We start from the raw sequence: 13675 nt of genomic DNA, 5'->3' as shown, positions 1-13675 counted from the left end.
GGTGTAAAGGTGCTGTTCCTACGCGTGGACTTGGTTTGAACTCCTCCAGCTCTTCTCGACGTGGCACTCATTCATGCTCGCATTAAAGCACATGTAGCCTCAAAGCTATATTAACACAGATGATCAAAAGCCGCTGGCCAAGCCTTTGTTGGTACATCAAACAGTGTGAACAGAGGAAAGTGTGCAATTCCCAAAAGAAGGCACACACTGGTTCCACTGTGTCATTATTAAGGTTAATATTTACTGTACTACACCTTGGCTGTTTTCATTAATCCTGTAATCTGTGAACTACAAACAGAAACACACACACACAGCATGCAAGCACGAGGGCGCATGCAAAACAGATGATTAAAAGCATTCACTCTCAGTGAAGTTCTTTCCTTTTTTGCAGGCAAACGTACACGTCAAAATCGACCCAGTTAATCAAAGTCTGCATACACGGAGTGTCAGAAGGAAAGATTTGGGGGTGTTGCTTTGTGATTCTCTGCTTTTGTTTCAGCAGCCACTGATCCTTTTCTTTCCACAGATCTACACCACCAGTAACTGGGTGGAGGAGAGAAGTGTTTTTGTATCACTCAAACTGACTCATACAGTAGGAGAGAGATAACATGTTTCAGTATAGCAATTGTGTCAGATAATGAAATGCCTATTCGAAAGAGGTAATCATGTGTAGCCCTGATACAGATATCTGCATTGTCTCATGCTGCTGCCGTTGATCACACTGCTGTACAGTGAATTGATACTGGCCACAGTATTACCATCTTCTAATTGAGTTGATTTTACATCCGTCTTGTGTGTGTGAAAGCCAGCTAATTCTAGGCACTCCTTATAACACAGAGCCAGTGATGCTCTGCCAGTTTATGGGATAGCTGTAAAGATATCCACAGAACTTTATCCTCTTTCTCACGAGGACATAAACCCTTTTGATATAAAATTATACCAACTTTGGTTTGGTTGGGATCGCATTACATCTCATTAAGATGTCAGCTTTTCAAGACTCGCAGACTTTCAAGCACGAAAGCCTTTTTGCAATTCACAAAAAGAAAGCAGCACTGGCACGAGCGAAAATCAAAAGTGTCGCTTCCTTCTGACCTCGTTTTGCAAATGCCGGACAGCACAGGCTGACTTGGCCTGTTTGTTTCTGTTTCTGCTGCTTGGGTTGATTGATGCACAGAGGGACTCACACAGCTGGAAAGGAGGCAGTAAACCAGAGGAGGGAACAAAGAGTAGTGGGCCACACAGGGTGCAGCAATTAAGCTGTTTACTTGTTGTTAATTAAAAGCAAATTAGAAGTCTGCGACAGGAGATGCTGTCTAGCTTTAATTGTTGGCAGCATGTATGGCCAGCCACACCTGTTGTTGCATCTTCACTCACTCATCTTAATCTTTTTTTTTCTTCCTGTGTCTTCCTCAGGGACGGAGAGGAAAGACCGGGGAGCCTGGACTCAGAGGCCTGCCTGTAAGTGACATACAGTAACACAGACACATACACACGTGTGTATGGAAATGTAGCTTTTTTTATTTAGGAGAAATCAGCTGTACTACTATATAAAAACAACGTGACATAATATATGTTTTAGTTTCCATCTCACCTTTAGGAATATTAACATGGTGTACATGTCTGCTTCCAATGAAGCCAAATGACCTGAAACCTTCGCTCAAAAACATTTTGTACAGAACTTTATTTTCCACCTTCTCAAAAACAATTTCAATTTAACTTTATTTGACCAGGCATGCCCTTGAGATTACCAATGTCTATTTCAATTTCGACCTGGCTGAAATTGGACACATTGCAAAAGTTATTAAAATGATAAAAGCATGTTAAAGCAGTCAATCAGTGCAACAGACATGCAAAACAAAATCCAGCTTAAAAACAGCAATTACACTCTTCACAGTGAAGCATCTCTGTAAACTTTGTGCATTAATTCCATGCTTAGGCTGTATTGATCTCTTCAAAATCCTCTCCCATACTGCTGCAAGTGGGCTATATTATTAGCACAAAACCACAAGGGGTATATTAAGGTAGCTCGTGAGAATGCTTGTATTGATGAGCAGGACAAGTCTGCCAATAAGCCCTGTTGACTCCTTGAGTTATAGTGTTTTCTCCAGGTGTCCAAACCAATCCCAGACGCTCTTTGTGTGTTTGTGTAGTGACCCACATGTTTAAGGGCACAAACACCACGATGCGTTGAAGGAGGCAGCCTGTCAGACTCTTAACTGCTCTGAAGTCAGGACAAACAGGAGTGTTTAGGCATCATGTAGTTGAGGCTGTCCAATTATTTTTCAGGCACTATCGCCCTGTTTACACTCTTCATCAGGACGAAGGGTTTGTCTTACTTTATTTCATCCAGAAATCCAGAAAGATTGTGTTCTTTTTCTATCCCCTTTATGCTCAATAGGTTCAATTACCTATAGTATAATACACTGTTAAACTTCTCCTGCATGACTCAATGTGTCCCCTGCCTCCTTAATAATTCATAAAGTTGCAGGACACAAAGTCGTAGGACAAAAGAAAGACAGGATGGAGAAGGTGTGACATTTCTAAATGGCAATGTCCTGATGATACCCTTAGCATGTGCCAGCTTCGCTTCCATCCCCTGGTATTGGCATTTATGAGTCACCTGTTTTGCTGCGGTAGATCTCAGGGGCAAAATCATCTATTCAAAACACACACCAGGGCATCACTCTCTCTTGTCCATTGGCAACGGGACAGAGCTCGCAGTTAAGGGGGCAGCGGTTATTTTGAAGTTAATTCTGCATTTCACAGGCGAGTCTGTGAATATACATATATACAAATACAACAGGCCTCGAATGTAAATCTGAATATTTTTCAAGTAAACAGACAGACAGTTTCAATTAGGGCTCAAATTAAAATTCCAAATCAACATTTGAATGCTGCACAGCTTCTTTTCTTTCTTTTCTTTTGCATGTCTATTATATATATGTATATTATGTATATATACTATTTGGAGAATTGGATTCCAGTGCTGTCTGCGTAGGATTGTTTCCACCATGAATGACATTTATTAGACTTTTCACACTGCATATTCTTAGCCCAGGACGAAGACTTGACCCTCGGCTAACTTTGCCCCTTTATCACACAAACAGGGTTAACCTAAGCGCAGGGCTATCTAATTCACCCTGCACACACGGTGTAACGAGTGACTGCTGTTTACATTCTAGATTTTAAACAATTCCACTGTTTACTTTAGACACCTTTCACACCGGCGACTTTTAGCCCAGTGTTTAGTCGATTTTCAGGGGTTAACCCTGCAAACTCGGTGCTGGCGCTGCTCCAGGAGCAGGATAAGTGAGCTGTGTGAACAGCCCCTATATAACCACAATTACAAAAAATCTTTTTTAGGGAGATGACGTCACAAAATATTACGACAGACATTCTAAACTTCATTCGAAAACCTCAATAGAAACTGCTAATGTAATAAAATGGCATTCGATCCAGCCCAGTTCAAATAAAGGTTTAGGATGGTTAAAAGATCAAATAACATATATGCTTTTCACAAGTGCTCATGTAATTATGTGACTTGATTTTGGGACTTGAGATCTTTTATCCTTTCTCTGTGTGAAAAGACTGTTTCATTGCTTGTAATTGCCGGGTCCCCTGGGAACCCCGGAAGGAGCAAGTGCCAAGGTATCACTCAAAACATTGTTCGTCACAGAACTACTGACATGTGGCATTTAAATTTAGATTTCAGCTGTCTCCACATTTGATAAACCGTCCTTTACCTGCACTTCAAGCAAGGGTGAATTGTCAAGATGACTGAGCAGTGTTTATTGTAGCGGTCCCCCAAATAGGCGAGAAGTTTAATCATCTGCACTGTGAGTCTGTATAAAGACATACTGTGTTGTAAGTAGTTGTCCCAAGAAGCCACACCAGATAAGTCGGATGTCTGTGTGACCAGACCTCTGTCCTTGACTGACATTTTTTGTCGTAGCAGTCAGGAACAGATCTCCCTTGTCCGAAATAGCACCTTTCAGTCAATTGCAGTGCAAGTTACTGTGCAAGTTAAATAGCTGTTCCCACCCTGCACCTCCTGCAGCGCAGCACAGCGTGACTCAGTGCTCATACTCCAAACAGACAGATGGCCATTACATACAGTGCTTTTGCATAAAAGGGTGTGCAATCATTTTCATGGAGCCCAGGGGTACTGTTGCTCACCAGAGGCACATGAGATATGCAATGTAAAAAAACCTCACAGACATGGACCTCTACCAGGCCTCCTACTGACTTTGTTGCAACCCGCTTCCTTCACAAACCTAACCCCACACCCGCCCCACAGCCCCCACCACCGACCCACCAGGCCTCCAGTGGCCCACTTGTGATCATGCTGAGAGTGAAAGCTATTGTGTAGTGGACAACCTCCTGACCGCAGCTGTTCATTTGATGTATAGGTGCGTCGTTTGCTCGTGTGTCAGCGCAGGCCGCAGAATTCCTCCTGCTTGCTCTGCCCAGAGGAAGGAGAAGTGTCAGCTGGCCAACCTTGAGAAAGAAAGTTGTCTGTGTGAGGACACATTTATTATACCTCAAAACAAATGGGATAGCAGTAGGTATAGCAAAGGTGCAGGCACAACGGATAGTGGTTTCATTTGGATGAAGAATGACGTAGTATTTTCATGCCCTAGTAAGTAAAGTGTAAGAATAAAATGACAAACAGAGGTTACCTTGATTAAGTTTTCATGAGCCTTCTGTAATTAGCTGCAGAGTCGCAGCTTTATTATCGCACCCACATCAGTCTCATATCATAAAATGAAGCCGTAAAAACTCAAACCTTTACAGAAAAGAAAAGCGCTCTAAGATTGTGGGTTCGGCATATTTTTTTGTAATTTTCCTACTTCGCTTTCAAGGGTCTTTTGTTAGATACATGACTGACACGTTTGAACACAGGGAAGAAAAAGACACAAAGCTAATTCCATGTAACACTAACACATAATTGTTGTTTAGCTGTGGGTTAAAGTTTTCACATTTTTAATAATGTGAATCTGTTAGCTCACTGTCACTTCCAACATTAAAGTGATTTCAAAATGAAATGATTAACACATGCAGGTGACAAAGCCTGCAGGAGACTAAAGCTACCCACTTGAGATTAGATTAAAGGTTGCGGTATGATTAAATAATATGATTAGCGTTCGTCGTCTCATGCTGATGGTATGTAGAAACACACCACAGAGAACGCTTACATTAAACGTGCACGCCAGCGTTGCCCTGCCATGAATCAGTCATGCCCTTACATTACGGACACCTCTTTACCTTGTCATTATAAATTCATGCCTAATGTTGATGACAGGAAAACCTGTCCCAGAGAATGACATTGCATTAAATCTACTGAAGCGAAACAAGCATGGGAATTCAAACAATCCAACGTGAGAAATGAAAGAAGCTAGACTGTCACAACTGAAGGAATGGAAAGCAACAGCTTCCAGGAGCAGTAATAATTGAGCAGCATCTGAGAGATTCTCCGCACTTCTCAGTGGCCGTCCTTGTGCATTTTTTAAGGTCGGACAAAACAGACAGCAAGTTAGACTAAACCGCGGCTCGTGTAACATCTGTGTGAGCCGAGTCCCCTCTCACTCACTCAGCGGAGTGTGAATGTTTTAAAGTACAAAAACAAAAGGTCCGTGCTGTGCATGCGCTGGGAAGACGGCGTTCTCATGAATCACATCTCCATAACTGTATCTCCCACTGACGCTCTCAAACGGGCTCTGACAGCACACTGCAGATATTGATGGAGAGACGAGATGGGATGCAGACAGGCTTAATTACAGTTAGAGGACTCGAGGTGCTTTAAAGTCAACATATCAGCCTCAGACTTCCACAGGTGGACCAGTTTCCTAGCCTAAACACGTTGGGATTTGTCATTGTGTAAATACAGATAATCTGGATAAATACATGCCGTGGGGCAGTTAATCTCATTTGAAAGGTTTATTAACTTGTTCCATACCCCTCTGCCAATAAAGTGACTTTGAATGATCTTCCATGGAGATCTTACAACGATAACAACAGAAATATATGCCAGAACACGGTGCACAACATTATATAACAAATGACATCACAGGCTAATAATAAATTTCCACCAGATATGATTTACATTAAGTCTTAATTCAGTGAGAAAGCATTTTCTGTGTACAGTATAGCATGTGTTTTACAGTTACTGTAAGACAGATAGTGTAATGTGAGCGGCCTTTGTTGAGAAAAAGTCCTCTGCCAACAATGATATAATTGATAAGATTATGATAAGATTATCGTGGTAAAATGACAAGTTCCCATATGGTTGATAAAGCTGAACAGAATTCAATTAGTACTCAAAGTCAATTTTGCCACTAGTCATCCTCTCCGCCTAAATATTAATATAACAATCCATCTGTTCATACATGGCAGCAGTGTACTGACTTAATAACAGCTCATAATTTGGACAAGGAAAGAGTGACTATATCTCATTAAATGAATGGTATCACAGCGGATGCCGTAAGCGAGTGGAAGGCATGGGGGAGGGGCAGAATGTCAATTATTATTTGTTAGAGTCCAGGCGCCACTAAGGAGTGTGCAAACATACTGCAACCTTTCTCAGATGTCTCTCTGTCTTCGCAGATTGCTAAACAGATGCTCCATAATGTCGTCGTATCTCCACTGTTGCCTGCAAATCTGCACACATGTCATACAAAAGAACAATAATCTTTGATGAAAAAGCTCTTTTCATTGTTCTCCGTGTGTGCGTTTGGAAAAGAACAAAAATATCACAACAGATGAGCATTAATTAGATGTGAAACAATGCATTTCTGCTACTCCAGATGCATTTGGTAAAGGTTTTGCCACACATCTCTCTGTGCAGGTAAAAACGGCTGGCAAAGATAGCTTGGGAAATACATACAGTATGATGAGTCTTCTGCTGAGGCTTTAAGAAGTTTGTGTACATGTATATAAAACATATTCCATCACAAATCTTTTTAATTAATTATTCACTGTGTGTCTTAACCAAGGTGCAAGTTCATTTGTTTTACAGTTATGTTTAGAGTACTCTCCAAATACCTGACAGGAAGAAATCCTATTAAAAACACTCGAGCTCTCAGGCAGTCATCAAGTGCCATCTATTGGCAGACAGGGGAATGATTTTAACGTGGAAACGTGCTGCAATGCAACAGGGGCTTGTGTTTATCATCATCCTTCTAGACTGTCAACAGCATAGTATCATAAAGTCCCACAGTGTTTTCCTTTTTTTTCCTACCATGATTACAGATGACACAATACTGTTTTTCTGATTACTCATTCATAACGTCTGCCCTTGCCTAACTTTTACTCTCTGAGCTTTCTGTCTTTTTGCCCTGCCCGTGCTGTCAGTCACTGTCAATGATGTCTGCTCTTTGCACATGCAGGTGGAGGGGGGTGAGTCTGCAGTCCCGGGGGGGACTAGGGAGAAAGGAGAGAGAGGAGACCCTGTACGTATTTTCTTGCAGTGACATTTACAATGCCATCGTGTTACACAGTCATTAACCAAGGCCTTCTCCCACAGGGTCAGCTAGGTGCTGAGGGGGCCAGCGGGATGAAAGGACAAAAAGTGAGTCACATCAATGTCATGTGTCATACATGATGATTCCCATTGTTTGTGCTTCCTGGGACTCAGACTGTGCGTGCGGAGCGTGCGTGCGTGCGTGCGTGCGTGCGTGCGTGCGTGCGTGCGTGCGTGCGTGCGTGCGTGCGTGCGTGCGTGCGTGCGTGCGTGCGTGCGTGCGTGCGTGCGTGCGTGCGTGCGTGCATGGAACTGAGGAAAACGGTGAAAGAGGTTATGGAGGTTCAAGCAATATAATTGGTATGATACCAGAACTAAGAGGTTAAACCTTTTGAGTTGGTTATCTTCTTACAGCCAGTTTATCATCTGAGGGTCTTTGAAGTCATGAAAGCCTGATTCATATACTTTTCTTGCTGTTGACAGTCTGTGTGTGTGTGTGCGTGTGTGTGTGTGTGTGTGTGTGTGTGTGTGTGCGCGTGTGTGTGTGTGTGCGTGTGTGTGTGTGTGTACACACATCCTTTTTTGGTTGTATATGTCAAGTGCCACCATGTAGTACTAGGATAAATGGTTGGATACAGGAATTATGACTGTTTGTCTCCCAAGTACATCTTGAGATACTAAGATATAAATGAAAAGTTAAAGGATCACCAAATACTTTATAATTCATTGTATGGGAACAATAGTGTAGCAGATTTCATGACAATCCATCCAAAAGTTGTTGAGATATTTCACAAAAAAAAAAAAATGTCAATCTCATGGTTGCGCTAGAGGAAAAAGTCAAGGGATCACAAAAGTCAGGAAGATTCATCCTCTGGGAACCATGACTGTCTGTACAAAATGTCATGGCAATCCATCAAGCTGTGATATTTCAGTCTGGACCCAAGCGATGGACCGAGCAACATTGCCATCCCTAGAGCCATGCCTCGAGCATGGCTTAAAACCCTTTGTTTAATTAAACCCTTAACTCTTATCTTGCTAGTGTTTTAGATATTCTCCAAAATTCAGGATGATTGTCTATCGGCCTGTGAATTTCCCTCCAGATCCAGATGGGGATTAAAAATTTCTGTTATTAAAATTACACATTGAAAGGAATGTGTAGTCTTAGTATGGTACAGCATGTATTCTCTAAGTGCTTTTTAGTTGTTTATATTACTGTATAAAAAACGCAGATGCTGTGCTGCGTTTTCTTGTTTTATTAAATGCACGAAGGTTGTAGCTTTTAAATTATGAATGGAAGAATGGAGGCTCCCAATGCAATGCATCACAATTAAAACCCTATATGGTTCCCTGGAGCACCCAATAGGCCTATTAAAAAGGGTTATACACGGTTTAAATGTATATACATACATGCACACGCACACACACACACACACACACACACACACACACACACACACACACACACACACACACACACACACACACACGGTGCACAACACTGAAGTATGTTTTCTTTCCACTCATCTGACTGCTCTTCTCACAACACTTGAGTTAGCCGGTCTTATCTGCAGTCTGGTCATGTTATTGCCTCCTGTATTGATGTTCCAAAAACTACTGATGTAGCTGCTCAAGGTCACCTGTGGCAACTTGCTTTTCAGAAGTAGTTTCTCAAGTGTAATATTTATGCTATGTATTCTTTTTTTTTCGCTGTCTGTTGGTGTCTCTGGCTTTCAGTCTCTTCTATGTAGTGATTGATATCATGTTTCTGTTGTATTCTCAGGGTGATGTTGGCTCTCCTGGTCCTCCTGGTCCTGTAAGTACAATATAATGGTGAAAGCCCACCTTAAAGAATAGCGTTCATTGTCAGTTAGTATGACATTTTATTAATGTTTTGTCATAAGACACACCATGTTGGATGACTAAGACCAGAATAAAGTATTTTAACATCAGTGCATTGTTCTCTGTGAGCAACGTGACATTTCTTTTTCAAATGTCTGCGCATCAGTGAGCGGTTTCACATCCTACAATTAAAAACGTGGAGACCAGGGAGGTGAAAGCTACAGCAGTGCAGTGTTTTCCCTTTGCTGTCACACGTCACACATGGAGCCATGTCATCTTGTAACCAATTCCCATTTTTTGACAAGCCTCCAAGATGTTCTCTCTATCTTAAATGAAGTTTAAAAAAAGAAATCAAAATTCTTTTCCTCTTCGAAAACAGTGGATCAGTGTTGATATAAAAGGCATTTTCAAGGCAGTTGAGATAAGTCGTGCAGAATTTCTCCAAGGAAGAGCTTCCTTTTTTTCTTTTTTTTCAGGTAATGAACTCACGGATATTTGGCAGCGAGCTCTTGCTTCTTTTTTTTTTTTTTTCTTCTTCTTCTTCTTTTTTTTTTTTAAAGTAATGTCACAGCAAAAACAAAAAGTACAAAATAACTTGCACTGAAAGCTGTGAACTGCGGTTTCCTTTTCCTATCTCGTATCACATTAACACATTTGCACTAGCCATCAGCCACTGATGTCCTAATCCTTAGCTTTGAACAAAAAAATCTTTATAGTGTGAATTAATGGGGGCCATGCAGGACATGACCTGTTTATGATGTTCATAATTGTAAATTATGATAAAAGGATTTTTTGTTGGATGACACTAGTGGAGAAACAGATAAAAGCAGACAAGCCCTGACGTCATGGTGACTGTCTGATGTACGCTGAAGGTGACACAGGGTGGGTGGCGCTGGGAAGATAGGACTCGTTGCTCACACGTTTCAAAATGGAAAAACACACTGTGACAAATCAGTTAAAGTCTGCGAGGGGTCAGTAAAGACTCCAAAGACATGCTGCAACAATGATACCCTATGTATGAAGAAATAGAAATTAAAGTATAATTACTGCCACATGAAAACACGGTGTTGGAGGTGTCACATAGTAAGGGGTTTGACTTTTAAATGACTCTGTTCTAATTGGTTTTATTCCAAAGACTTGCTGCATATTGAGCCTCTGAAGGCTTCAGACATTAGCTTGGAAACAAAGTCTGATGGCTTTCATTCTTATTCTCGTTCTCGTTGCTTGTTAGCAGGCGATTCATATGGAAATTTGACAACTTAATTATATAGCGAACAAATATTGCTCACCCTCCGCTGGTTTCATTGGTTTCTGTCTACCCAACAAAAAGTCTCTTAATAATAACACATATCAAATGTAGGCGGTTTTAATGGCTGTTCAAAACATTGAGTTCTTGCTTTGCAATTATTTTGTAATAGTTGTCTCTTTTTCCCTACATTTGATTTCAACTGGGGGAGCAAGATAAAGGAATGTTCTATCAAAACGTAAATAGTCAGCTGTGTTCATTGTTGTGTGGTGAGGCATGGCCCACCCAGGATATAGGAGATGTATACAGTTCTGTAGCACACAGCAGAGGGGGAAACATTCGTCATTTGATAAATGAGGCTGTTTGAATATTTAGTCCCCGTCTATGTCTGTACTCTCTGCTTCCCCGTGGCAGATAATTTTGGCAGTTAAGCATTGATTTCCCTTACACAGCAGAAGCGAGGGTTTGGATCATTACCTTCCCTTCATAAACCTTCGTGTGCCTCTGTTTATTAGTGACGGGGAGGAGCAGTGAGCTTACAGGCATGCACAGACAACCCTTCCCCCCAATGCCCTTAAAGTGACAAAACCAGTCTTTTCATCTTAGAGACTGTCCTGTTTTTATTGCTGCCAGTGTGGCTTTACAATAGAGTTTTATAATCTATTAAACTGAATCTGTTTTTCCAAGTTATTTTGAGTAAAATGTTCTGTGCAGTATTTCACATCTCTGGGGAACGAATCTGGCAGAAATGTCTGATCTGGTCACAAACTGATGGAACTGAGTAAAGCATCCGAGACAAGAAAGTTGTCAGCAGCTGTTTTTGTGAGTGACTGCAGGTTGAATGTTGATTGATTATACAGACAGTCCGCTGAGGCAGTATGGGATTCAGAACCTTACTCAAGGTTATTTTAACCATTGCTGCGGAAGGAGGGCGTCATGTCAAGTTTATTTGAATAGCCCTTAATCACAGTCAACACTCTCGAAGGGCCCCACTGGCACACATTAGTCCGGAAACAAAGGCACCTGCACAGATGGACGAAGACAACATGCCACGGGGGCACCAAAATGTGTATAAAGCAGAGCTCGATGCTCGAAACGTCACCGGTGGTAATTAAATAAATAAATGTTCATGGGAGCTTTATCTATTGTGCGGATTATCAATATTTTTTCTGCACCAAAGTTTACCCCATCTGGATATCTTTCAGTCCAAAGATTGCTTCTATTTTCTTTCACTTCTTTTATCATTATGCTCAAACCACCCAAGACTGAACTGGTTCTAAGTGCATACGGGGGTAAAACATGTGGTTAACACAACACTAAGGGCCTGAGGAAATTTAGATGTAAATGAGTTGCGATGATTACAGATAATTAGATTTGGATTCTAGATTGCTCACTTTTTAATACAATGGGCTTTATACATCGGCCTCTATTTTTAAAACCTTTTGTGCAGTTTACACCAACACTGTATTCTGTATCTCCAAATCCAGATTGTATCTAGATGGGCCTGTGCCACCTGCTATTAATACATGTGTCTAGTGTGAGCGCGGATATGAGATTATGAGCAACTGAAACAATCACTTTTATCCTCAGAGACTGCACCGTTCCACCTCTCCCTGGTGTGTGAACGCTTTAAAAGATGAGTGTGGCCATTCTTAAAGCAGCGTTTTAGAGACGACTTCCTTATTTTGAGTGTAGTGGACAAATCCAGCAGGTAACTGGAGTGCATTCATGTATATACTTGTGGTCTATGTGGTCACTTCTGTCACTATTTTGGTCATTGAACAGAAATTAATCTACAATATGTCCCGGGTGTATTTACACTTGTGTTTGTATTTGATCAAGTGGTATCAGATTGTATTCTGATCCGCTGTGTTGTTAAATGCCAGGTCTTCAAATCATTTGTAACCTGTACAAAGAATGATATGAGGATTAAGTAGCTTTGTAGAAACACTTTGAATCCTAGTAATAATAGCTGCTTTGATTTAGGATTAAATGTGGACATTTCTCCTCCATAGTAGTACCAGGCGTCAGTCCGCCTCGGCTTTCCCCTTTTCACCCCATTTCTTTTTGTTGTAGAAGGCTCTGCTCGAGGCTTCATCACTCAATTTCTTGGCTTTACTGAAGATATCAAAGAAATATAAAAACATTCTATCGAGATAATGATTTATTATGTATTTGTGAATCAAGAGAAAGTTGTTCTGTACTTCTGTACTGCCTTTAATAACAATCAGTAGCTTTGACTTGTAGTGATTGGGAGATCAGTGAAGACAATTTAGGTAACACTGTCTTTTTCAATACTTCTAGGTGATGACCGCTCACGGATTAAGACAGCTCTCTGGAACTGTGAGCTGCTATTTATATCAGAACACTTGAAATGTTGTAGTATTGTATCTGTGGTTACTCTTCAGTCAGATTCTGAAGTCTGTTTTCTCTTGTGTTTGAGGATGAAATGAAGGAGGACACGATCCAAACGGGAGAAAAGGGAGCTGAGGTAACTGTTTCCCACATTATTATTATTATTTCTCAGTAAAGATAATTTAACCGTAAGAAACCATAAGTTTTCATCGCATCCAACGTCTAGTAATCAAATGTTTATTGAATATATAAAACATATATTACATTTTACTTACCTTTTACTGCCATTTAATGACAAATCTGTTTTTCATTGCATCCAATATTTGACAAGTGAGAAATATTTTTTCCGTTTCTTACGTAACATCAACAAAAGCAGTGTTGACATTTGATTCCGAAAGAACAAGTGAGCATCACCTGCTGTGCAGATGAGTTGGATGTCGTCTTTGTGCTGCACAGAGGTGTCGCTTAAACCTCAAAACAACACATTTATCTACTTCAGGCGAGCAGATTACGAAGCCCACTGATGCAGCTATTGACCAAACATCAAAAGACTGTCAGCTAAATGAAAAATAAATGACATGTAGAGATATAAGAATCTGCAAATGAAAGAATATTTGCTGTAACGTAGCAGGCATCAAAAATAAACCCTGGACCATGTGTACCTAATAATATAATAAAATACAGTTCCTGCTTTCATTGTATTCACATTCCCAGAACAAAGAAGCAAACTTAACAAGGGAAACACAATTTCTTAACCTTCACACAATGTGAAAGAT

At 40.8% G+C, this 13675-nt stretch overlaps 1 protein-coding gene across 5 annotated transcripts in view; it reads left to right on the top strand.

Annotated features, from left to right (window-relative positions):
- The window catches only part of LOC115020019 (collagen alpha-1(XIX) chain), a 92507-nt gene that overhangs the window by 50770 nt on the left and 28062 nt on the right, over positions 1 to 13675 (top strand). For all 5 annotated transcript variants that reach the window (XM_029449850.1, XM_029449849.1, XM_029449851.1 and 2 more), the window contains 6 exons: positions 1414 to 1458; positions 7386 to 7448; positions 7523 to 7567; positions 9240 to 9272; positions 12849 to 12887; positions 12988 to 13035. In XM_029449850.1, coding sequence (XP_029305710.1) covers positions 1414 to 1458; positions 7386 to 7448; positions 7523 to 7567; positions 9240 to 9272; positions 12849 to 12887; positions 12988 to 13035 — 273 coding nt within the window. The remainder of the gene's footprint in view (positions 1 to 1413; positions 1459 to 7385; positions 7449 to 7522; positions 7568 to 9239; positions 9273 to 12848; positions 12888 to 12987; positions 13036 to 13675) is intronic.

The sequence above is a fragment of the Cottoperca gobio genome, chromosome 15 (genome assembly GCF_900634415.1).
Source record: "Cottoperca gobio chromosome 15, fCotGob3.1, whole genome shotgun sequence".
Classification (NCBI taxonomy): Eukaryota; Metazoa; Chordata; class Actinopteri; order Perciformes; family Bovichtidae; genus Cottoperca; species Cottoperca gobio.
The sequence above is the reverse complement of the archived record's forward strand: the minus strand, read 5'-3'. Positions and strand labels throughout refer to the sequence as shown.